Here is a 25,575-nt window from a genome sequence, read left to right on the forward strand (position 1 = left end):
AAAATATATCAAATCCTTAGTATAATGTTGTTTGTTCTCAAGGTCCACACTATGGAATTTTCTTAGTGAGAAGATTTATCTTGGGATTGAGAGATGTGGGGAAGGGACAAAAATAATTAAACCTCTCTGAATGAAATCTACCTGTTATTCCTGCCTTATAATGAGTTTTATTACATAGTGAAAAGAAGCATAGTAAAGTTCCAGTATACAAGCATAAAACAAGATACAAAAATACTTATTACGGAGTCTGACAAATCAATACAGTATTCCCTTGATCACTTAAGATGAAAGCTATAATATTGAAAATAAAATCATGAATATAAGTTAATTAAAAAAAAATACCAATACATCTTTACATTAATGTCTATCACAGAGAATTTCCAAACCACCAAAAGATATTAAATAAGAATATTTTAAGTCTAAATCCTTTGTCTTTTCAAAAATGTTCCTTATCTACATAGCTAACTTCCTTAATTCTCCCATCAGCTCTTTTCACTTATACATACATACATATTTTCCAAAGTCATCAGGAATGATCTAAATTTCTTTTATCCCCTTTCACTTGGGCAAATTATCCAGAAAGAGAAAGAAATAACTATAATCTGGAATGCTTGAAGATGCTGCACGTTGAAAGTTACTAAGTATCAGTCTATAATTGGTGACTAGAAATTTTCAGTTAAAAGTAAAGGAATATCTCTGGAGCATTCAATGAAGGCACAATTAGGCCAATGTAAACAAATTATGTATACAGTTTGAAAAAGATATAAGGTAACTGAGCACCGGATATAGATCAGATGTGGTAACACCTAACATTTTCCAATCTGGAAGTATTCTTCCATGTGTTGAATTTTCTCAATTGTTATCCTGATTATCTGCTCTGTTTCCACTCCCATACCAGCTTAAAAAAGAGAAGGTATGGATATTTCCATTCCCCCCAATCTAGAGGCACAGTTCTCAAACTTGCTAAGAGGGCAAAAATTATAATGTTGGTGCTTAACCATAAAAAATAACTCTTTATATTAAAAGGATGTGACTTGGAAAGGGGGAAAAAATCCCTTTAATTTTTTGGGAAAATGCCTGCTAAGTGTTGTGATGATATATACATTTGAATTATTTTGCTCCTCAATGACCAACCTATCCAACTAAGAACACATTTAAACAGTGTTATCACACTGTTAATCAGAAACTTATTACTTAAATTCCAAAACACTTTCATACCTTAAAGAATACATCAATTATCTTTATTAATTCATAATCAAAAGGCTTAATTTTTTTGTTTTTGCTTTGAACTCTTACCAACTTTAGGAGGGTTGAATGGTGCTTCTTTTAAACGCTTTTCCAGTTCTGCAAGGGATGTGTTATTAATAATATCCTGCAAAGAGAAACAAAGAACAAGCAATAATTATGTATTGTATTGGATAACTTTATCTGATAACAGTTAACTACTAAATATGTTGAATAATGCCACCTTATGTCCTTTACTGACACTCACAGTTGTCAAAGTTACTAAATATGCTAAGCAGGCAGGTTTTATATTTAGTATGTCAGTTATAGAAATCATCAGAATAGACCTTTTCTGGATGGGTCTATTTCTACAGTGGTATAGTAGGTAATGGTTTGGCAAAATTATGCCTTTGTTACAATACTTAATTTCAATTATATGACAGGCACTTGAAAAATGCCAAATAGTTACAAAAACATCTCAGTTACTACAAAAGCAACAGGATTGTTTGTTTTTTAAAAGAGGAAAATTGTGGAAAAACTAGCAAACTAGCAGATTTGGAAATTACCTTAAAAGGCTGTGTGCTTGCCATCAGTTTAGTATCCAGTAACCTAAAATTTAAAAATGGTCAAAATGTAAACAAAATATAACTGAATATTAAAAAAAAATGTATTACTTATTTGGATATGATACTCTTAAGACCTTTTTAAAAAGTCCCGTGTCACCAAAATGGAAACACTTTTTCTATTGGAAAGCACTTATTCTAATCTTCGTATTGAAAGGTATTTTTTAGTTACATGAATATAAATATTCTAGAATCTTACTGTATTTTACTAATCAGTTCAAGTTGGCAATGCAAACAGAAGTACTTCTTGGAACAGCCTTGCTTCTGTAGTGTTACTTCTACCAGTGAACTAGATTGTTCCTTTTCTACCAAAAATGCAGAAAATACAAAGATTCAATCTAAATCAATTCAACAAGCATGTTAGGTGTCTCAAGTACAAAGCACCACTTTTAAGTAAGAGCTAAGACTACAAAGAAAGACAAAATTTTTTAAAGTTCCTGATCGTAGAACTTACACTGTACTAAGAGATGCAATTTTCTACAAGTAAGTATATACAAAGTCATTTGATGAAGAACAGACTTAAAGGATCACCAAAGGTAGCACATGGGAGATTAAGCGTAAAGGTTAGAAAAAACATTTATTAATAACTTATAATATGCTAGGCACTGGGCTAAGTACTTTAAAAAATATTATCTCTGGGAGATAGGTATTGAATTTTGAATTAAGATAAGGCCTCAGAGAAAGAATGAAGGAAAGAACATTTTCCAAGCGTAAGGCAAAGATAAGAAAGTGAGAATTCAAATGGACAGTTTAAAGAGTTCATGGTAAAACATCGATAGAGAGGATCACAAAAAATAAAAGACAACTATAATTATACAAAATTAAAATTTTTTACATAAACAAAATCAATATAGTTAATAGATTAGAATAATATATTATATGGCAATATATATAGTATGTTAAAATAAAAGAATAATATATAAGAGAGGAAACAGTTACTATGGAAAAAATCTTTGGGACAGTGTACTGGGACAGTGTCTCTGATAGCCATTCCTCATTTGATAAATGCTCAAAAGCTATGAACAGGCAGTTTTCAAAAGAAGACACTCAAGTTATGAATAGCAATATAAAAATTGCTCCAAGTCATTAACAAATACAAAAATGGAAATAGGCAAAGATGATTTTTAAAAAAGAGGAAAATTAATGATAGAGGGGTTATGAGAAAACGGGCACTCAAATGCATTTTCATGAAGTTGTGAACTGGTTCATATTTTGGAAATATGTGATAGCATGTTTCAAAAATCCCCTACCTGTGAATATCTTTTGATTCAGTAATACCTATAACATATCTAGACCCCAAAAAGATCAAAGAAAGAAAAAAAGAACCTATCTGTATTTATTTATAAGCATTCTTTTGTAGCCGCAAAGAACTGGAAACTAAAGAGTAACCATCAAATGGGGAACAGTTGAACATATAATAATATATTAATGAAATGGAATATAAAATGATGAGAGGTATACGAGTTCAAAAAAGACCAGGGAAAATTCATAGGAACTGATGTAGAGTAAAGTGACAACAATTAAGAGAAAAAATTATTCAGTTACAACAGCACTATAAAGACAAAATCTTTGAAAGACTTAAGATGATACCCAAGGGCTAATGAATTCTGCAACCTAACTCCTGACACTGTAGTGATGGATTCAAGATGCAGAAATAAAAGTGTAATTTTTTAAAGTATTGACAATGATTGAATCTATTTGTAGCCATATGAAAAGGTGCTCCAAAACACTATTGATCAAAGAAATGCAAATTAAGACAACTCTGAGATACCACTACACACCTCTCAAATTGGCTAAAGTGACAGGAAAAGATAATGACAAATGTTGGAGGGGATGTGGGAAAACTGGGACACTGAGACACTGTTGATGGAACTGTGAATGGATCCAATCATTCTGGAGAGCAATTTGGAACTATACTCAAAAAGTTATCAAACTGTGTTATACCCTTTGACACAGCAGTATCACTACTGGGTTTATATCCCAAAGAGAACTTAAAGAAGGGAAAGGAACCTGTAAAAATGTTTGTGGGAGCCCTTTTTGTAGAAACTAGAAATTGGCGAGAAACTGGAAACCAAGTGGATGCCCATCAACTGGAGAATAGCTGAATAAATTATGATATATGAATGCTATGGAATACTATTGCTCTGTAAGAAACAACCAGCAGGATGATTTCAGAGAGGCCTGGAGAGACTTGCATGAATTGATGCTGCGTGAAATGAGCAGAACCAGGGGATCATTATACATAGCAACAAGAAGACTATACAACAATCAATTCTGATGGAAGTGACTCTCTTCAACATTGAGATGATTCAAACCAGTTCCACTTGTGCAGTGATGAAGAGAACCATCTACACCCAGAGAGAGAACTGTGGGAACAGAATGTGGACTACAACATAGCATTCTCACTCTCTCTGTTGTTAGCTTACATTGTGTTTTCTTTCTCAGTTTTTCTTTTTCTTTCTTCTTGATCTGATTTTTCTTGTGCAACAAGATAATTGTATAAATATGTATACATATATTGGATCTAATATGTATTTCAACATATTTAACATTTATTGAACTACCTGCCAGCTAGGGAAAGGGATGGGGGAAATGAGGGGAAAATTTGCAACAAAAGATTATGCAAGAGTCAATGTTGGAAAAATTACCCATGCATATGCTTTGTAAATAAAAAGCTTTAATAATAATAATAATAATATATAAAATAAAAGATATTGACAATGTCTAAAATTTGTTTTGATTGATTATGCATACTTGCTACAAATGTTTTTCTATATTTCTATCAAATTAAGGGACAATTGGGATGAGTAAAAACAAATGCTTGTTAATTAAAAAACAAAATAATTTTTTTTTAAAAATGGCCATTCAGGGAAGACCAAGTAGGTCAATTTGGCTATATTCAGATGGTATGAAGATACTAGAAAGGTAGGCTGGAGCCAGAATGTAGAACGTAAAGGACTTTGAAACAGCAATCTCAGTGTTTATATATTTTTTTAATATTCTTCAGATATTTTCAGAGATATGATATACTATTATATAATTTCCACTACAGCTAACTATTTATTACTGCCCAACTTTTCCATTTGAATTCCTATATTCATGAATAACATTAAGCTTCTGCGATAACTTTATTCCTATGGATGAGAAATTTTGAAAATTTACATATATGCACATACACACACACACAAATGTGTGTGTATATATATATATAAAACATTAAAAACTTACTATTTCCTGCCATTAAAAAAAAAAGTTTTCAGTGTATAAGTACAGGAACTTCATAACTAGAGCACATTTGCTCCATTTTCTTTCTAGCTCCCCCAGTTCTCAGATAGTATCAGGGCTGAGTTTCATCTAATAGAAACTAAGTCTTAGCTTTGTGCGGTTAATATTAGACTTGTTATTTACAAAGTAAAAATTAACTTCATTGTTCCAAGGCACTAAAATTTGAAGGTAATAAATTTAGGAGCTAAAACACTTGCTCACAGCTCTCATTTGTCTACAAAGTACTCTAAAGAGACTATTCAGTATTTATAAGGCCCAATAGTCTTATAAGAAATCGTATTTAAAGAGAAGAAAAAGACAAAATACTCTCTTGCACCTGAATTCAATGCTTATTTTGAGAATTCTTAAAATGGGAATTTCAAAAACAATCATAAAAAATTTTTTTGAAACATCAATAATTCAAAAGTCTTATCAACCTATTCTTCTAGCTCACAGTCCTATGAAATTAGTGCACATATGTGTAGTACATACCCACATATATTATATCTTTGGCAAATGCCATTTCAGATGAGAGATAACAATGAAAAGAAATCTTACCTGGGGAAGACACATGTTGTTACCTCCTTAAATTCATTTAAGTCCTAAAATACAGAAAATCAACTCATTATAGCTAGATTGATACATTCTTATTCAAAACCATAAATCATGCTCAATATGAAAAATCCATTATCCAGAAAACAACACAGGTATAAAACACCTTTGCCCATTCTGTAATAAAGTTTCCAGAAACTTTTCAAATGAACTGTAACACCTCAAAAAAGCATTTTTAAATCAAACGACTTTAAAATCTATTTCAGATTCTATTTCATAAGCGGCTTTGAAAACTCAAAATTCTAACAATAATGTGTACTTACAAAATAATAGTACCAATGAAAAGCTACTCAACCAATTAATCATACCAAAAAACATCCAGATGTTTCTGAAAGAATTCATAAGATTATATACTTCTGGAGGCCTACAGTAAAGTAGTAAAGCACCCTGAGGAAAAGAGAGAAGCAGCTGCATTAGGCCAGTCTCACCATCAGCCTCGACCCCGATTTTCCCCTCGGACAGCCCCAGGATGCCCAAGAACCTAAGGAATATGGCCCAAAGCCTAATTACCCTGGAAACATCCTTTGTGGAGATTCAGCCTAAAAACTGCTCCTGAAGGTGTTATAGACACAGCTAATAAAGATTCAGAAAAAAAAAAAAATTCTTGCTATCAAACTATTTATTAAGTAGTTCAAATCAGAACTGATATGATTTTATCAGTGTAAATGACATTAAATGTGCTTAGCTGCTGCACTTAAGGACCATAAGATCTTTTCACCTGACTTGTAATTGAAACCTTCTATAACTGTTATATTCCCATTAGAATGTGAGCCCCTTGAGAGCAGGAACAAATAAACTTTCCTATTTATATCCCCAGACCTTGGCATAATGCTTTGTATATTGTAAACACTTTATAAATATTTTATTTATCCATTCATTATAGATATTTCCATGTGATCAAGAAATCTTAATTCTAGTAAGAGGTAGCACCTTGAGCCTTATATATGTGACCAAGACCATTAAGATAATGACCTTACATCATTATTTAAAAAAACAACAAAACCCTGCTCATTCAGCAAATGGATATATATTTAGTAAGATTACAAATACTTCTTTAAGATACTTGTTAAAAGTCAGCCACGTAAAAAACATTCTCTCCAATTACTCAGACTACTCTGACAATTAACTAAAGCAACACTAGTAGGCTAAAACTGAACATTTCTCCAGCAAGCTCTCCATTGACTTCTAACCTCCCATCTCCAAATGCCCTTCCAGATATTGTAAACTGGACATCCAGTAGACCACTTAAATTTAATATATCCAAAAGAGAACTCATTACCATTCTCCCAAACCCTCCTTCCATCCTCCTAATCCCTCAGTTTGGTAACCCAGGAGTCATCTTGAATGCAAGATTTATCCTCATCCTGTATCTAATCTGTTGCCAAGATCTTTTCATTTCACCTTTGCAACAGTGACACAATTCTAGGACAGGCTCTCATCACCTCATGTGGTTTATTACAAAAGCCTGCTGATTTCTCTGCCTCATATGTAAAACTGAAAATTAGAAAGGCTAACTGACTCGTCCAAAATCACAGTTTGCTCAAGCAGGAGCCTGCTTGGTATTCTTCTATTACTCCAGGTTGTATCCCAACCATCAAAGGGTATGAGGTAACGTAAGTACAAAGAAACTGAAAAAATGGAAATTAATCTTTATGTAATTAGTAAAGAGATGAAAGATCCTATGGAAGGAATATTACTAATATCAATATTCTTTTTTTATGTTTGAAAACTACTGCAATCATTTTCTCTATGAAAAATGTTAGAAACATTTTAGAAGGAAAATCTTTCCTGGTATGGGATGGACTGAAAGGCAGCTATGATTCTGTAATTAGTTATTAAAACCAACATACACAGAAAAATTCTGCATAAGACCTTTTTTACTCTCTTATGAGATAACAAAAAGATTTTATGGTGAGGCAGTTTTTTAGACAAAAGTTCCCATGACAAGAATCCCAAAGAAAGCAGGAAGCATCTGGCTCTAAAATAACTAGACCATCCAATACTTACATAGCACTTTAAGGTTTACAATATACTTTCCTCATAAAAACTTTGTGCCATAAAGTTGTTACAAGTATTACTCTCCCTATTTTAGATATGAGAACTCTGAGGGCCTGAAAAATTTCTAAATTTTAAAAAGTTTTTTCGTTTTCTCTCTTTTTTTTTAATTAAAGCCTTTTATTTTCAAAACATATACATGGATAATTTTTCAACATTGACCCTTACAAAACCAAGGTTCCAAAGTTTCTCCTCCTTTCTCCCAATCCCTCCCCTAGATGGCAAGTAATCCAAAATATGTCAAACATGTTAAAATATAGGTTAAATCCAATATATGTATACATATTTATACAGTTATCTTGCTATACAAGAAAGATCAGGTCAAAAAGGGGAAAAAATGAGAAAGAAAACAAAATGCAAGCAAACAATACATTCAGTTCCCACAATCCTCTCTCTGGATGCAGATGGCTCTCTCCATCACAAGCCCATTGGAACTAGTCTGAATCATCTCATTGTTGAAAAGATCACAACAGATCTTCATATAGTTTTGTTGTTGCCGTGTATAATGATCTGGTTCTGCTCATTCCACTTAGCATCAGTTCACATAAGTCTCGCCAGGCCTCTCTGAAATCATCCTGTTGATCATTTCTTATAGAACAATAATATTCCATAACATTCCTATATCCTAAATTATTCAGCTATTCTCCAACTGATGGGCATCCACTTAGTTTCCAGTTTCTTGCCACTACAAAAAGGGCTGCCATAAACATTTCTGCACATATGGGTCCCTTTCCTTCCTTTAAGATCTCTTTGGGATATAGGCCCAAGAGAAACACTGCTGGGTCAAAGGGTATGCACAATTTGACAACTTTTTGACCATAGTTCCTAATTGCTCTCCAGAAGGGTTGGATTCATTCACAATTCCACCACCAATGTATCAGTGCCCCAGTTTTCCCACATCCCCTCCAACATTTGTCATTATCTTTTCCTGTCATCTTAGCCAATTTAAGAGGTGTATAGTGGTATCTCAGAGTTTCTTAATTTGCATTTCTCTGGTCAATAGTGATTTAAAGCATCTTTCCATATGACTAGAAATGGTCTTAATTTCTTCAGCTGAAAATTATCTGTTCATATCCTTTGGCCATTTATCAATTGGAAAATGGCTTGAATTCTTATAAATTTGATACATTCTTTATATGTTTTAGAAATGAGGCCTTTATCAGAACCTTTGAATGTAAAAATGTTTTCCTAGTTTATTGCTTCCCTTCTAATCTTATCTGCATTAGTTTTGTTTGTACAAAAAATTTTTAACTTAATATGATCAAAATTATCTATTTAGTGTTCAATAATGAGTTTTAGTTCTTCTTTGGTCACAAATTCCTTCCTTCTCCATAGATCTGAGAGATAAACTATCCTATGTTCTTACAATTTGCTTATAATATTACTCTTTATGTCTACATCATAAATCCATTTTGATCTTATCTTGGTATATATTGTTAGGTGTAGGTCAATGCCTAATTTCTGCCTTACTAGTTTCTAATTTTCCTAGCAGTTTTTGTCACATAGAGAGTTCTTAACCCAAAAGCTGAGGTCTTTGAGTTTGTCAAACACTAGATGGCTATAGTTATTGACTATTTTCTCCTGTGAATCTAACCTATTCCACTGATTGACTAAAAACAGTTTTTCTACTAGGAAGCTCATTTTACTTCAGATTTCTTTTCAATTTCCTTATTAGGCAGGGCCAGAAAAACTGTCAGCAACATCTGACAGAAAAAAAAAAAAGTAAATTGACTTTACTCACAGATACAAAAATACAGTTAGACTGAAACTAATCTAAGTACTTCCCAATATACAAAGTCTGAAGTATAATCTGATACCAGATTAAAATCATTTAATTCCTTCATTCACAAGAATATGTGAGTATTCATGTCCAAGGTAGGTTAATAAACAGTCCACTGAGTCAGTCACAAAGTACTGAGAACAAGAACAATGAAAACAGTGAAAAGTTCCAAGAAATAACTAAGAGGAAAAAGGAGCTCAATAACCCTTTAGAAAATGTATCATGTCAAAGGATATGAATAGACAATTTTCAGATGAAGAAATTAAAGCTACTTCTAATCATATGAAAAAATACTCTAAATTATTATTGATCAGAGAAATGCAAATTAAGACAACTCTGAAATATCATCTCATACCTCTCAGATTGGCTAAGATGACAGGAAAAGATAATATGAATGTTGGAAGGGATGTGAGGAAAATTAATATATTGTTGGTAGAGTTGATAATTAATCCAAGCATTCTGGAGAGCAATTTGGAACTGTGTCCAAAGGGCTATAAAACTGTGCATACCCTTTGATCCAGCAGTATACCAAAGAGATCATAAAAAAAGGGAAAAGGACCCACATGTGCAAAAATGTTTGTAACAGCCCTTTTTGTAGTTGTAAGAAATTGGAAACTGAGTGGATACCCATCAGTTGGGAAATGACTGAATTATGATATATGAATGTTATGGAATATTATTGTTTTATAAGAAACAATCAGCAGGATAATATCAGAGAGGCCTGGAGAGACTTACATGAACTGACACAAAGTGAAGTGATCAGAACCACTGTATACAGCAACAGAAAGATTATATGATGATCAATTCTGATGAACATGGATCTTTTCAACAATGCAGTGATTCAAAGCAATTCCAATAGATCTGGGATGGAAAATGTCATCTGCATCCAGAGAAAGAGATCTATGGAGACTGAATGTGGATTGAAGCCTAACATTTTCACCTTTTTGTTTGTTTTCTTTTTCATGGTTTTTTCCTTTCTTTTTGGTCTGATTTTTCTTGCTCAACATGACAAATAGGGGAAATATGTCTTTAGGGACCGCACATATTTAACCTATATATCAAACTGCTTACTGTCTTGGGGAGAGGGAAGATAAATCTTACAAAAACGAATGTTGAATATTTTACACGTATTGGGAGATGGGCGGCGGGGAGGAGATGGGGGGAGGGAGGGGGGGCAACAAAGGGAGGAAAGAAAGAAAGGAAAAATATACCATGGCTAGGTCCTTAGCTTTGCTCACAGAGACAACTTAAGACATAGAGAGTTGTGGCCATGTCATCGCTGCGACCCTGCTATTATGATGAGTGTCTTCCAGGAAGTCACTGGCATTTTTGTCCTATCCTTCACCTCCAAATATCCGAATCAAGATAATATTAGCACCATGATGGTGACCCAGACAATTTCTAGCTATCTCTTTTGGCTATTCTCTATTCTGGATCTGCTCAACTCTCTCTGGACACAATTAAAAAATGAAACCATCTGCTATCTTAATTATCACTGGTCTTGAGAAAGAAGACAGTCTATGCAATTTTCTGTCATCTAAGTAGAGAAGAAAATCTTATAGATGTTAAAGTACTTACTAATCTGAAGGCTGAAGACTGTTTGTAAAACAGCTGCCTTAAACATACACTTTAGATCAGTGGTTCTCAAACTTTTGTTTTCAATATCTTTATCCTATTAAAAATTACTGAGGATCTCTCCAAAGCATTTTTGTTTATCTAGATTATATTTATAGACATTTACCATAGTGGAAATAAAAACTATTTTTGAATTTGTAGACCCTCTAAAAGAGTTTCAAAGATCCCCAGGATTCTCTAGACCATACTTTGAAAACCACTGCTTTAGATGAATTTTAGTCTTAATTCTAAAGTTTCTTATTTCCTCCATCCATATTTTTTCTAATTATTTTTTCTAAACTGCATTTTACTTATATACCTAAAGTATAGATACTTAAAGTACAGGTCTCATACCTGAAAAGATGTATGTACTTTTCTAAAAGGATATTATTTTAATGAAATATATATTACTCTCTTTCCCCCTGAGAATCTAAAGACATGAAGGTGGGTCCCTTTCTCTTCCCCCATTCATTCCACTAAAAATAAGTGATATATTTAAGCTGAATGAATGACTTACAGTTTGAGAAATCACAAGGAGACAGTGTTTAAAGGAAAAAAGTTTCCTAATGATGTTGAAGTTACAACAAGCCATTATAATGAATCTTAAGTTTTTCTCCCATGGCAAAAAAATGTTCCTACTTTCAATGATATCAAGTTACTCGTTTCTAAATAAAAGCCCATCTTATTAATATCATATTCTTCTTGCACAGCTATGTGACCAAAAATAATGGAATATTCCATTTCAGAAGAACTAAAACTGCAGGTGACTTACAAAGCTATGGGGAAAAAATACATGAAGTAGCTCTCAACCTTATTAGCAACAATGACTTGTGCACAAATACACACACACACACACATATATAAAATTAATTATATCACCAAAGATACATAATAGAAAAATAAGGGAGGCTGGTTATACTGTCAAATGAAAGATGAACAAAGAAGTGCTATAGTAGTTTCAGAACACATTTAAGAACCAGAAAAAATTCCCATTGTAATTTAAGAAAGACACAAGCAAAAACTGTATTCAAAGGATGAAATATGATTGGTTTGCAATATGAACTAACAGAAAAAGTGTCAACATCAAAGAGATCATAGATAGGATGTATATATATACACAAGGCAATGTGTTAGATGCTACTGAGAACAATACAATAAGTCTCATGCTCTTAAAGAGCTAGCAAACTGTAATGTATCTAAAAAATCTTGCCAAGGAGCAAAGCAAACAAAATGAGAAGAATATACACAACTTCAAGTAGAGAGATGGAAAAAGATTATAGGATTTAAATGCTTTATATGCTTCTCAGATTATGGTTTCATGGTTGATCTTACTGTTGATGTCTTTCTGTGTTTCACAAGAGGGTTCAATGAGGGAAAGGCAATATATGTGGAAAAGATTTTTCTACAGTATCAATGAAGTTCTTTTTTTTTTTAAAGACAGAAATGAAAAGGAAGAGAAGAGTCTTGGCAAATAATTAAATATGTAAAATAAGAGAAAAGGAAAAGTTACACAAAATTCCAAAGTTATGAAAGGATGATAGAGAATATAGAGGAGGAGGAGGAGGATGACATTAATAGCAACAAATACAGCAGGGAAGGGGAAAGTTTCTGAACATAGGACCATAGTTTCAGAGCTGGAAAGGACTTAACAGGTTATTAAGTCCAATGCAATCATTTCACAGATGAGGAAATCTGATGCCTACAGAAGCCAAATGCTTCAGCAAAGGTCATATATCTAGAATTTGAGATGGGATTTGAACCCAGGTTATAGTGACTTCAAATCTTGTATTCTATACACTATACCACTGATAAGACATCCAAGTGGAGAAATTCAATGCAGTTAGAAATATGAGACTTTAGTTTTAGAGAGTAATTGAAAGTGAACATAAAGATTTGGAAATTATCTCTAGCAGTAAAAACTGAGGCCAAGGTAGATCATTGGGAGGTGAGAAGGAAGAGATAGCAAGAAGGGAACCAAAGAATCAAAAATTTAGAGGTTGAAGACACTTTATAAGTTATATAGTCCAACATTTTCATTTCATGGACTAGGAAACTAAGACCCCAAAAGATTATGTTACTTCCCAAAGGCTGCAATGATAATTAAGTGGCAGTCAAGATTAAAACCAATATCCTCTGACTCAGGATATAACACTTTCTTCTTTAAAAAAAAACAAAAACAAAAAAAAAAAAAACACATTCTTTTATTTTCAAAATATTTGCAAAGATAGTTTTCAACATTCAACTTGCAAAACCTTGTGTTCCAAATTTTTCTCCCTTCTTTCCCCTACTCTCCTGCCCTAGACAGCAAGTACTCCAATATAGGTTAAACATGTGCAATTCTTCTAAACATATTTCCACATTTATCATGGTGTACAAGAAAAATCAAATCAAAGAGGAAAAAAAATAAGAAAAAAATGCAAGCAAACAATAACAAAAAAAGTGAAAATGCTATGTTGTGATCCAGATTCAGTCCCCACAGTCCTCTCACTGGATGCAGATGGCTTTCTCTATCACCATCAAAATTGGCCTGAATCATCTCGCTGTTGAAAAGAATCACGTCCCTCAGCATTGACCATCACATAATCTTCTTGTTGCTGTGCACAATGTTCTCTTGGTTCTACTCTGTTATGGGCCAGAACTCTGTACTTGAAATAAGGATTCTTACAAGGTGTTAATTAAGTGGAACTGATAAGACAATGGTTATCTAGTTTAACATGGTGATTAATAGTTCTCTAGTTCAGTATGAATGATTTAATCTTACAACAAATAATGATTCCCTAGTGATATAATAGCTTATACTCAGTATGATGAATGGATTTAACTGTAATAGAGCATATAAGCTGGAACAAACTCAGCCAGATTCATTCATTCCATCTCACACCACCGTAGTGGCAGACTTTTCCTCCTTCATTTCTCCACTAAAACCAAGCCCTTCTGAGCCAGAGACAGACTCAGAAGGGCTCAGAGAGAGACTCAGAAGAGCCAAACACAGACTCAGAAAGGGCTCAGAGACAGACTCGGAGAAGACAGAAGACTGGAGGCTGGAATACAAGCTCTCAGACTGAGACAGACTTCAAGACAAGAGACTGTTGTGGTGGTCCTCCTGCCTCTCCCACAGAAACCAAGACACATTCTGGAGGACTTCAAGAAAACTAGCCTGGGTCCCAGGCAAGGACACTAGATTGTGAAGGAGATAATAAAGGATTTGGATTTTAACACCTGGCTATTCTTGGGGTGATTATTCAACTGAAATGAAGACTGGTCCAGAGACCTCCAGAAAACCAACCAGAGCACTACACTATTCCTCTTAGCATCAGTTAATATAAATCTCTGCATGCCTTTCTGAAATCAGGATACAGTACTTTCTAAAGCATTACTAGCTTTAAAGAAACAATGACAAATAGTAACATATCATCATAAGAGTAACAAAGATAGTGCTGAATCTGGAAAGTGGTCCACATAAAAACCAGATGAAAGTACAGGGATATTTAAACGAAAAGTTGGCTATGCTGCTTTTACAACTGAAATTGTTTTTGACTGCCAGAAGGCTGATTATATGAAATACGTATTTTATGTGGCTGTCTGCAGGGAAAAATGAATAGAAGCTTTTTCTTAGTCAGACAAAACTTTCTAACAACTGCAAATGTTAAAAATGTAACTAGCTACCTTGTGAGATAGTGAATTCCTCCATCACTAGAAATTTACAAGCATAAATGGAAGACGTAAGTGATGTGACAGAAAGAATGACTACACTGGATGTCAGGTTGGACTAAGGTGGATTTAAGGTACCTTCTGATTCTAAGATTCTCCAAGTTTAATCTGTAGATGGTTATCAAATTGGCCATTATTAAAAAGAGAATATCTATCTTCTAGGAAGAATATTATTATATTTACTACTGATCAAAACCTCAAGTATTGTACTCAGATTCAATTCATTAAGCATTTAAAAATTCAGCAGGTTCAGGATACAATGCCAGATAGTAAATATACAAAAGAGATGAGGAAAAGATCACTGCTATCAAGAAATAGGATCTAGATCATTATATACTTCAAAACAATACTATATGAGGATCAATTCTGATGGAAGTGACTATCTTCAACAATGAGAGGATCCAAATCAGTTCCAAGTGATCAGTAAAAAACAGAACCAGCTACACCCAGTGAAAGAACATTGGGAAATGAGTGTGGACCACAACATAGCATTTACATTCTTTCTATTATTGTTTGCTTGCGTTTTTGTTTTTCTTCCCAGGTTATTTTTACCTTCTTTCTAAATCCAATCTTTCCTGTGCAACAAGATAACTGTATAAATATGGATACATATATTGTATTTAACATATACTTTTAACATATTTAACATGTATGGACTAGCTGCCATCTAGGGGAGGCAGTGGGGGGAAGAAGGGAAAAGTTGGAACAGAAGTTTTTGCAAGGGTCAGTGTTGAAAAATTACCATGCATATGTTTTGTCAATAAAAAGCTATTGAAAAAAAAAAAGAAAGAAAGAAATAGGATCTAGAGCTAGAGAATCTGGGCATAAATCTAGGCTTCCTTCCCTAATGATCACTAGATGATGGACAAGTCACTTCTCCTCTGTAACCACCAGTTCCCTCATCAGTAAAGTGACCAAGTTGGACTAGAGGTTCAAGTCTCTTCTGGCTCTACATACTATGGCTCTAACTAAACTATATCTCTTCTAGTTATAGCTCTGGGATTCTATGAAGGAGAAGATTTAGTGAGGAATAATTAGAAAAAAAGTTAAGGATGTCAAAGGGAAAAAATGAGGAAGGAAGGAAGATTAACGTTATTAGAATTCAAACCATTGTAGCAGTAATTATTAAAATCATTAGTTATTAGTTAAAAATACAAAAATGAAATGGACTAGACAAACAAAACCTATAAGTAAGTAAAAGAACTGATATGGCTAAATCCAATAAGCCACTGGGAAAACTGGAAAGCAGTTTGGCAAAACATCTTATATCAGATGACACAATATTCTCCAAAAATAACAAATATAAAAACAGTATTAAAAATGGTAAGATAATTAGAGAAAGGCATTTTTCACAGCTAAAAGAGTAAAACTGATAACCAAATGATAAAGAAAATCATGAAACAGTCTATTTTAATTATATTAAAAAGCATGACCAAAAGAAATGAAACTGGGAAACTTGGGATAAAAATGTGATATCCCAGATATTAGGAACTGAATACGGAAATATAACTACATGCCATTCCTCAAGAGATAGCAGCTTAAGGATAATGACAGTTTTTCAAGGTGGAAATATATACTATAAATAACAATATGAAAAAAATTCTCCAAATCACTGCAAATTAAGAAAAATGCAAATTAAAAAGACTCTGAGATTTCACCTTTTACCCATTACATTGGTAATGATTATAAAAAACATGATCACTATCAATGAAGCTGTAGTAAGACAGGTACACTAATGCACAGTTGGAAGAATGAATTGGCTTAGACATCTTGGTATTACACAAGAAAAGTTACTAAACTGTTCTTCAATACTAGGCTTATCCTATAAAAAGGGTTGGACCAACTGATTGCTAAAGTCTCTTTCATATTATGTTATCCAAAAGATACAAGTACAAAGTGTTCCTTGAAGAAATAAAGAACTTAAATAATTGGAGGAATATTAGGTGATCATGGTTGAACTGGGCCAATATAATAAAAATGATGACATTGTGAAAGTTAATTTATACTGTTAATGCCATACCAATAAAATTATCAAAGAGTTACTTTAAAGAAGTTAATAAATAACTAAAATTCATTTGGAAAAAATCAAAGATCTAGATTATCAAGGAAAATAATAAAAAGACGTAAGGACAAAGGGGGAATAGCATTTCTGCATCTCAAACTGCATTATAAAGGAGTATTCAATCAAAACCTTCCAATATTGGTTAAAAAAAAACAACAACTAAGTAGTAGATCAATGGGACAGACTGTCAAAATTAAAGGACTCATCTTTGAAAATTTAACATAGATTGGATATTTTTTAGGAAGAATCTTTTATCAAAATAAAAAATAACAATTTTCTATTTAAGGAAAAATTTTTCAAAAAGATCAGAAGAAAACATAAATAAAAGCATTCAGGATGACAGTATGCAGAGTTTCATGATCCAACTGTTATTTTTTCCTAAAACATCACCTACCTCTATTGTTTATATGTCTAGTTTTATAATCAGTAAACTAAAAAATTTCTAAGGTTTAGGAACCAATTCTCAATAGAAAAGAGATGATAAAACAAATCCATAATAAAAAAAAAAAAACCCACTGAAGACTCCCACAACTTCTTCCCTCCTTGTCATACCAATGAAGTTACTTAAAACAGTGTACAAATCTCTTCAGTAACATAAAGTTAAAGGACATACACTTTTCCTTAATAAGCTCCCCTCTATGGAACACATAACATGCCAGAAACTTTTGTACAATACAGAAGAGACTTGGAATTAACAAAGATTGGCAACTTACTTACCTCAGGCAATGGGCAGTAGAACTGGTGAATTGTGTGCATGACATCCAAAAGCATATTATGCCCAATAACAAGTTTGCCCTAAAGAGAATTAGGTTTATTAAATAACTTCTTTGTATTACATTACACTGTATTATGATATCATTTTCAAAAAACAGAGAAGTACAATTCTGGCTCCATTGCAGACATTTGTTATACTTACATTTACTATGTTCCTTAAAGGATTGTTTAGCTATGGTGTTTGGCTTCATACAATTTTTTCCCTTTCTTCCTCTTTTTTTGTAAGGAGGACATATTAATTGGGAAATACATTTTTAAAAAAGGCCAAAAAAAAAAAAAAAACCCAAAAGATATCAATAAAATCTATTTTTTTAAAAAGCCTGTGTTTTTTCCTTTCCTAATTTTTTTTTTAAAATCTGGGGAAATAGGGCCATGATAAGAAAGAATCAAATGTTCCTGAGTGTTCTTTTTCAGATGTTGTCTTGCCATTCTCTATAATCCAAAATAAGTTAAAATTCTCTTTGAGGAGTTTAACATATGAAAAATGTGTCTCCTAGGTTATCGAATACCTTATAAGAAAATCTTCAAATCTGTAGGATTCTTAATTATAAAACTCTTCTTCACAAATTCAGAAAAATAAAAATAACTACCACAGTAATACTAAACAGCAAAAACTAGTATTCAATTGTATTCAAGACAGAAAAATGGATGTTATCATCCCTATCATCTATGTCAAATTTCATGTGGGGCATTTTCTTAAAAATTGCATTTTCCACAATAAAGAAGTGGTGGGATTTTTTTCCCCTGCCTTAGCTGATAAACTAACCTAAAACAACTTAAATGATATGAATATAAATTTAACTGAATGAAAACTTCAAATCATACCTGTTTCCTGTCAGTTTAGATACTTATTGAACAAATTAAGGGTCTTTCTAATTCTATGTAAATGTAGTATCTGAGTACCTTTATAATAATAATTTTTAAAAATCTAAAATTATGAGACGTTTTTCAAAATATTTTGCTAATTGGGGCAGCTAGGTGGCGCAGTGGATAGAGCACAAGCCCTGAAGTCAGGAGGATCTGAGTTCAAATTGGGCCTCAAGACACTTAATACTTCCTAACTGTGTGACCCTGGGCAAGTCACTTAACCCCAATTACCTTTAAAAAAAAAAAAAAGAAAAAAGACTGCAGGTCGTCAAATCATGTCTACTTATAATCAAAAGAAGTAGACATATGGCCCCCAAAAAATACTTTGCTAACTTAGAAAAACTCTATAACTAAGCTTCTTTTCCCCCATAGAATGGCTTCTGACCCTACTTATTAAGAGATATAAAAAATCATGAATTCCATGCGAAAGGAAAAGGGGGGCAAAATAAATATGTAGAATTTCAATTTGATAAGATGTTAGACATCCTAGTTTAGAGATCAAAATGCCATCACCAAAGGGAAGCTGAATGTCTATTTTTAATATTTTCTCAAGAAATAAAATTTTCTTTGTAAAGTAGGTTCATTCCAGTATGCCTCTATCAAATCTCACAATACTTTGCAAAGTAATAGGCATACCCTTAACCATGTTCCTGGATTCTCTTAGATAAAACATTAGATGAAACTACTTTACAGGGAATGTAAGTTCCATAAAAACTCTATAAATAGACACTAGAGAAACTATATTGCTGTGGAATTTCATACTTTATAGATAGGTCTTTCCTATATTAAAAATAGTAAGGCTGCAAACTCTACAAGGACAAGTATATCTCATCTAAATTTTGTATCTTTCCCACTTCCCAGTACAGTACAAATGGAGAAAATTCACAAGAACACGCTGAACTGAATATTACTAAGAAATATTACTGGTAAGAGTGCAGTCAAGGCAGGGTCCTTCAGAGTATGCCTGTGCTTCAAGGCCCATTTCAAGAAAGACACTGGCTACTCCAGGCACACAAATCCTGAAAATTATGTTCTGGTAACTTTCCTTGACCTTACTGCATGCTCCCTAAAACAAAGTTTAGAGCCCCAGCTACTATATAAAAGATTTTCCTCAAGGCATGTTCTGCTCCAGGAAAGCCAGCCTGTAAGCACAGCACCCCAGGAATTATCTGCAAAACCTTGTTACAGTAATTCACAAAGCAACTAGCTCTACTTCATCTTCTGTCTACATGGAAATGTTAGTATCATTCTGATATGGTGCATGTTATCAATAAAAAAGAAAAAGGGGGGGAAAGAGGAGAAAAAGAGAGAGAAAAAAATGTGTGTATAAAACTCACCCAAATTATCAGCACATTTTGAAAAACATGTCAAATTGTAATAAGATTAACTAATATAATATATAAATTCAATTATAGACAAAGGAAAAATATAAGGTTAACAGCCTATACTCTACCTATTTCCTAAGTAGCATTTTCTACAATAAAAGGAATTATTTTTCAAAAAGAAAAAAATTTAATTTTAGGGGTGCCTAACATCCTTTTTTTTTGCCAGGAGGGGGGGAAAGGGGGAGGAGATCCTTTACTTTCCTCCCCAACTCCTTTCTTATTTGTTTTCAAACACAAATCACCATGATTATTTTCTTTATGTCAACTAATAAAAAACAATATTATACACTGTAAGAACAAGTCTCCATTTTAATAAAGACCCCCCCACGATTTAGATGTTTACATTTTATTAAAAATAATGTCTACTTACAGACTCTTTTCCCACATTTATCATCCCCCAAATTATCAAAATTTAAATTTATTAATACTATACTCTGTCATTTCAAGATGTTAATCTCAAGGATTTTGTATAAGTTATCTAAAGGAAATATTGTCTGGTTTACTTACAGAATTGGCAATGGCATGAATGACTCTAGAAAATCCCACAGCATCATTTAGTTCCTCCTATCAAAAAAACAAAAACAAAAAAGCCAGTTTTGTTTAAATAACTTTGAGGACATAACAAAAAATTAGAAGCACCAAAGCTTCAAACAGTACTCAATACAGAAAAGCTCTGAACCATTTTTATTTTGGGCTATAGTGGGCTTTGCAATGTTCAAAAATAATTATAGCAACTCAACTGTAACTTTTAACTTCAGTAACTCAAACTAAAAATCAACTGCAAGTGACAAATTAATCATTTGCAATTTCTTTTAAGATACCTATGATTTTACCTTTTAGGGTAAATAGTATTTGGACAATGCAGGCAAATCATGAAGTAGTGTTGCTTCAGTATTCTCCCAATAAGCCCCATCCTCCCAATCCCTTCTGGTTGATTAAAGAAATGTGCCACCTGATGATTAAATTAAGTACTTCAGAAAAGTAAAGAATTTAGTTAAATTGAACAGATAAGGTCAAATATAAGTAATGGTCTATTGATCTCAAATATTCTTGTTATTCCTACTCTTTTATTCAGAAAATCCTGCTATGATTCAAAATGGCTTACATGTAGTCTTTTTTTCTTTTAGGGGTGAGGCAACTGAGGTTAAGTGACTTGTCCTGAGTCACAGTTTGGAAGTATTAAATGACTGAGGCTGGATTTGAACTCGTCTACCTGACTCCAGGGCCAGTGGAATGAATATAATCTATTGTGCCATTTAGGTGCCCCATGTTTATACCTAGTCTTAAAATATTCTTTGCATTAAGTATTAGGACAATAACAACAGTTAACTCCAAGACAATCACTTAATAGCAGTTAAGCTTTCTAGACAATTTAAAATTCACTCATCTTAAACTTAAGAACACTATCAGATGTTAGTTTAAGGCCATATATTATAGTATATTTTAAGTGACTATTCTTATCACACTAAAACACAAATTACTTGAGGTCAAAGACAGTTTTATTCAGCTTAGTAAACTCAGTATCTAATCCATACCTTGCTGATTATTGTTCAGTAGTGTTTTCTTGACAAAGAAACTGAAGTGGTTTACCATTTCATTCTCCAGCTCATTTTACAGATGAGGAAACTGAGACAAGCAGGGTTAAGCAATTTACCCAGAGTCACACAGAGAGAAACTGTATGAAGCCAGATTTGAACAAAAGAAGAGTCTTCCTGATTTCAGGCCTGATGTTATATCCACCATGCCACCTAACTGCCCCACTGCAGAAAGTTGTGTTAAACTGTAGAGCTAACCTAAACTTTCAGAAAAGATCAACAATAAACTCTAAACAAATTATATTCAACATAAAACAAAAAGTTGTCAAAAGAAAAATTCCTTGCTGATTCAAAGCTTAAGAACAAATTCAATTTCAAAAAATAATTCTCAAGGGATGTGGGAAAACAGGGACACTGATACACTGTTGGTGGAATTGTGAATACATCCAAACATTCTGGAAAGCAATTTGGAACTATGCTCAAAAAGTTATCAAACTGTGCATACCCTTTGATCCAGCAGTGTTTCTACTGGGCTTATATCCCAAAGAGATCATAAAGAAGGGAAAGGGACCTATATGTGCACAAATGTTTGTGGCAGCCCTGTCTGTAGTGGCCAGAAACTGGAAACTGAGTAGATGCCCATCAATTGGAGAATGGCTGAATAAATTGTGGTATATGAATACTTTGGAATATTATTGTTCAGTAAGAAATGACCAACAGGATGATTTCAGAAAGGCCTGGAGAGAATTACACAACTGATGCTGAGTGAAACAAGCAGGGCCAGGAGATCCTTATATACTTCAACAACAATTACTATACGATGATCAATTCTGATGGACCTGACCATCTGCAGCAATGAGATGAACCAAACCATTCCCAATGGAGCAGTAATGAACTGAACCAGCTACACCCAGCGAAAGATCTCTGGGAGATGACTAAGTACCTTTACATTGAATTCCCAATCCCTATATTTTTGCCTGCCTGCCTTTTGGATTTCCTTCACAGGCTAATTGTAAAATATTTCAGATTCTTTTTGTACAGTAAAATAATGGTTTGGTCATGTATACTTTGTATCTAATTTATACTTTAATATATTTAACATTTACTGGTCATCCTGCCATCAAGGGAAGGGGTAGGGGAAAGGAGGGGAAAAATTGGAACAAAAGGTTTAGCAATTATCAATGCTGTAAAATTACCCATGCATATAACTTATAAATAAAAAGCTATTTAAAAAAAAAAAAAGAAAAGAAAAAATATCCTCAAGTCACTTTCTATATGTAAATTCTAAAGAACATGTAACATGATACAGAATTGTGGACAACAGGGCCACAAACCCCTGCACATAGACTACAGTTCAGAAGTGTCAAATTTTCAAGTCATGAACACATTATTTAAAAGTTGTAATCATATAAACTGCAATTAAATAGACTAATAGAAATCACAGAGTTTTTTTAAAAACACTAGTGAATAACTCTGAGATACCACAACCCACCTATCAAATTGGCTAGAATGACAGGGAAAGATAATGCATAATGTTGGAGGGGATGCAGGAAAACTGGGACACTGATACATTGTTGGTAAAATTGTGAATATATCCAACCATTCTGGAGAACGATTTGGAACTATGCTCAAAAAGTTACCAAACTGCATATCCTTTGATCCAGCAGTGCTACTACTAGGCTTATATCCCAAAGAGATCTTTTATTTTATTTATTTATTATTATTTTTTATTATAACTTTTTATTGACAGAGCCCTTGTCTGGGTAATTTTTTTACAACATTATTATGTAGTATTTTATTTATTGCTACAACATTATCCCCTGCACTCACTTCATACATTATTATATATTTTATTTATTGCTACAACATTATCCCCTGCACTCACTTCTGTTCCGACTCCCCCACCTTCCCCCCCTTCCCCAGATGGCAAGCAGTCCTATACAAGGTAAATATGTCATAGTGTATCCTAGATACAATATATGTGTGCAGAACCAAACAGTTCTCTTGTTGCACAGGAAGAATTGGATTCAGAAGGTAAAAATAACCTGGGAAGAAAAACCAAAATGCAAACAGTTTACATTCATTTCCAAGTATTCTTTCTTTGGGTATAGCTGCTTCTGTTCATCCTTGATCAACTGAAACTGAGTTAGATCTCTTTGTCGAAGAAATCCACTTCCATTAGAATACATCCTCATACAGTATCATTATTGAGGTATATAATGATCTCCTGGTTTTGCTCATTTCACTTAGCATCAGTTCATGTAAGTCTGACCAATCCTCTCTGTATTCATGCTGTTGGTCATTTCTTATAGAACAAATACTCCATAACATTCATATACCACAATTTACTCAACCATTCTCCAATTGATGGTCATCCATTCATTTTCCAGTTTTTAGCCACTACAGACAGGGCTGCCACAAACATTCTGGCACATACAGGTCCCTTTCCCTTCTTTAGTATCTCTATCCCAAAGAGATTATAAAGTCCAATTCTTTTTGTACAGCAAAATAACTGTATGGGCATGTATACATATATTATATTTAATTTATACTTTAACATATATAACATGTATTGGTCAATTTGCCATCTGGGAGAGTGGATGGAAGGAAGAAGAGGGAAAATTGTAACAAAAGGTTTTGCAATTGTCAATGCTGAAAAAATTACCCATGCATATATCTTGTAAATAAAAAGTTATAATAGAAAATTAAAAAACACTAGTGAATGCTTTGGTGAAATGAAGAATACTCAAAAAGAAATTTTAGTCATTAACTTATTTGCTGGACAGTCCAAAGGTTCCACTGGTATCTATATGATTTCAAAACAGGCTAAAAAGGGATAGATACATTATAGTCTATACTGCTACAAAAAGTACCCAAAGCAATGTGATCATAGATCTGCTTAAGTAATTTAACTCGTTAGTTCAGAATGTGTAAGCACAAATTGTCTTAAACCAAAAACACTAAAAATAAATAAATATGCTCATGTACAAACAAAAATCTATTACACACATAGAAATAATTCAAACTGAACATTAATAAAATTTAACTTTGTGGTACAGAAATAAAGGCAGCCAGGTGACACAGTGAATATAGTGTCTAGCCTGATACAAGAAGAACTCATCTTCCTGAATGCAAATCCAACCCCACCTACAAGAACCTTGGGCAACTCACTTAACCCTGTTTGCCTCAGTTTTCTCATCTGTAAAATGATCTGGAGAAGGAAATGGCAAACTACTCTAGTATCTGTGCCAAAAACACTCAAGTGGGGTCGTCATAAAGAATCAGACTGTGAAACAGCTGAAACAACTGAACAAACAACAAAATAGAAACAGCTCAGAATGAAGAACTAGAAGCCACTAGGAATTCCAGGTTTCATGGGGTAGAAAATGTTTACCTCTTACAAAAATCCATTAGTATATTGCCTTCCTCTTAATATTTAAAAGCATTTTTTCAATGAATATTCCAGTATTTTTTTTTTTTTTTAATATCAGAAATATTTTGAAAATAGTTTTTAGGACATATACATGCAGCAGATCCTTGTCTAAAATCTCACACTCACATTAAATATGTAACTCATATTTCACATGCTCATTACATAATCTTTTAAAAAATAACTGCATAAGTTTGAAGGAGTATATATAGACAGAGGACACAGGAGGGATTTGAATATAAAGGGATGATAGCTAAAAAAAAAATGATGAAATTAAGGGGTGAGAGAGTATGGGGAGAAAGGGAAAGGGAGAAGTGAAATGGTGCAAATTATCAGCCATTAAAAAAAAAAGGCAAGGAAAAACTGTTACAATGGAGAAGAGAGGGAGAGGGGAAATGAATGAACTGAGGTGATGCCCATAAATTGGGGAATGGCTGAACAAATTGTGATAGTGATTGTCATGTAATATTATTATTCTATGGGAAATGATGAACAGAATGCTCTTGGGAAAAAAAACAAAAAATCTGGAAAGTCTTCCAAAGTGAAATATGCTGTGTATAAAGTAATAGCAATATTTTGGGATGACCAGCAGTGAAAGAATTTGCTATACTTACCAGTACAATGATCCACACCTACTCT

General features: G+C 33.1%; 1 protein-coding gene across 1 annotated transcript in view; it reads right to left on the minus strand.

The window, feature by feature from the left end:
- Positions 1 to 25,575, minus strand: part of PARN (poly(A)-specific ribonuclease) — a 158,881-nt gene that overhangs the window by 117,333 nt on the left and 15,973 nt on the right. The window contains exons 12-16 of the mRNA XM_051963214.1: positions 20,479 to 20,535; positions 17,663 to 17,740; positions 5,670 to 5,713; positions 1,791 to 1,833; positions 1,297 to 1,372 (exon numbers count right to left, since the gene is read on the minus strand). Of these exons, the coding sequence (XP_051819174.1) occupies positions 1,297 to 1,372; positions 1,791 to 1,833; positions 5,670 to 5,713; positions 17,663 to 17,740; positions 20,479 to 20,535 (298 nt within the window). The remainder of the gene's footprint in view (positions 1 to 1,296; positions 1,373 to 1,790; positions 1,834 to 5,669; positions 5,714 to 17,662; positions 17,741 to 20,478; positions 20,536 to 25,575) is intronic.

The sequence above is a fragment of the Antechinus flavipes genome, chromosome 1 (genome assembly GCF_016432865.1).
Source record: "Antechinus flavipes isolate AdamAnt ecotype Samford, QLD, Australia chromosome 1, AdamAnt_v2, whole genome shotgun sequence".
Classification (NCBI taxonomy): Eukaryota; Metazoa; Chordata; class Mammalia; order Dasyuromorphia; family Dasyuridae; genus Antechinus; species Antechinus flavipes.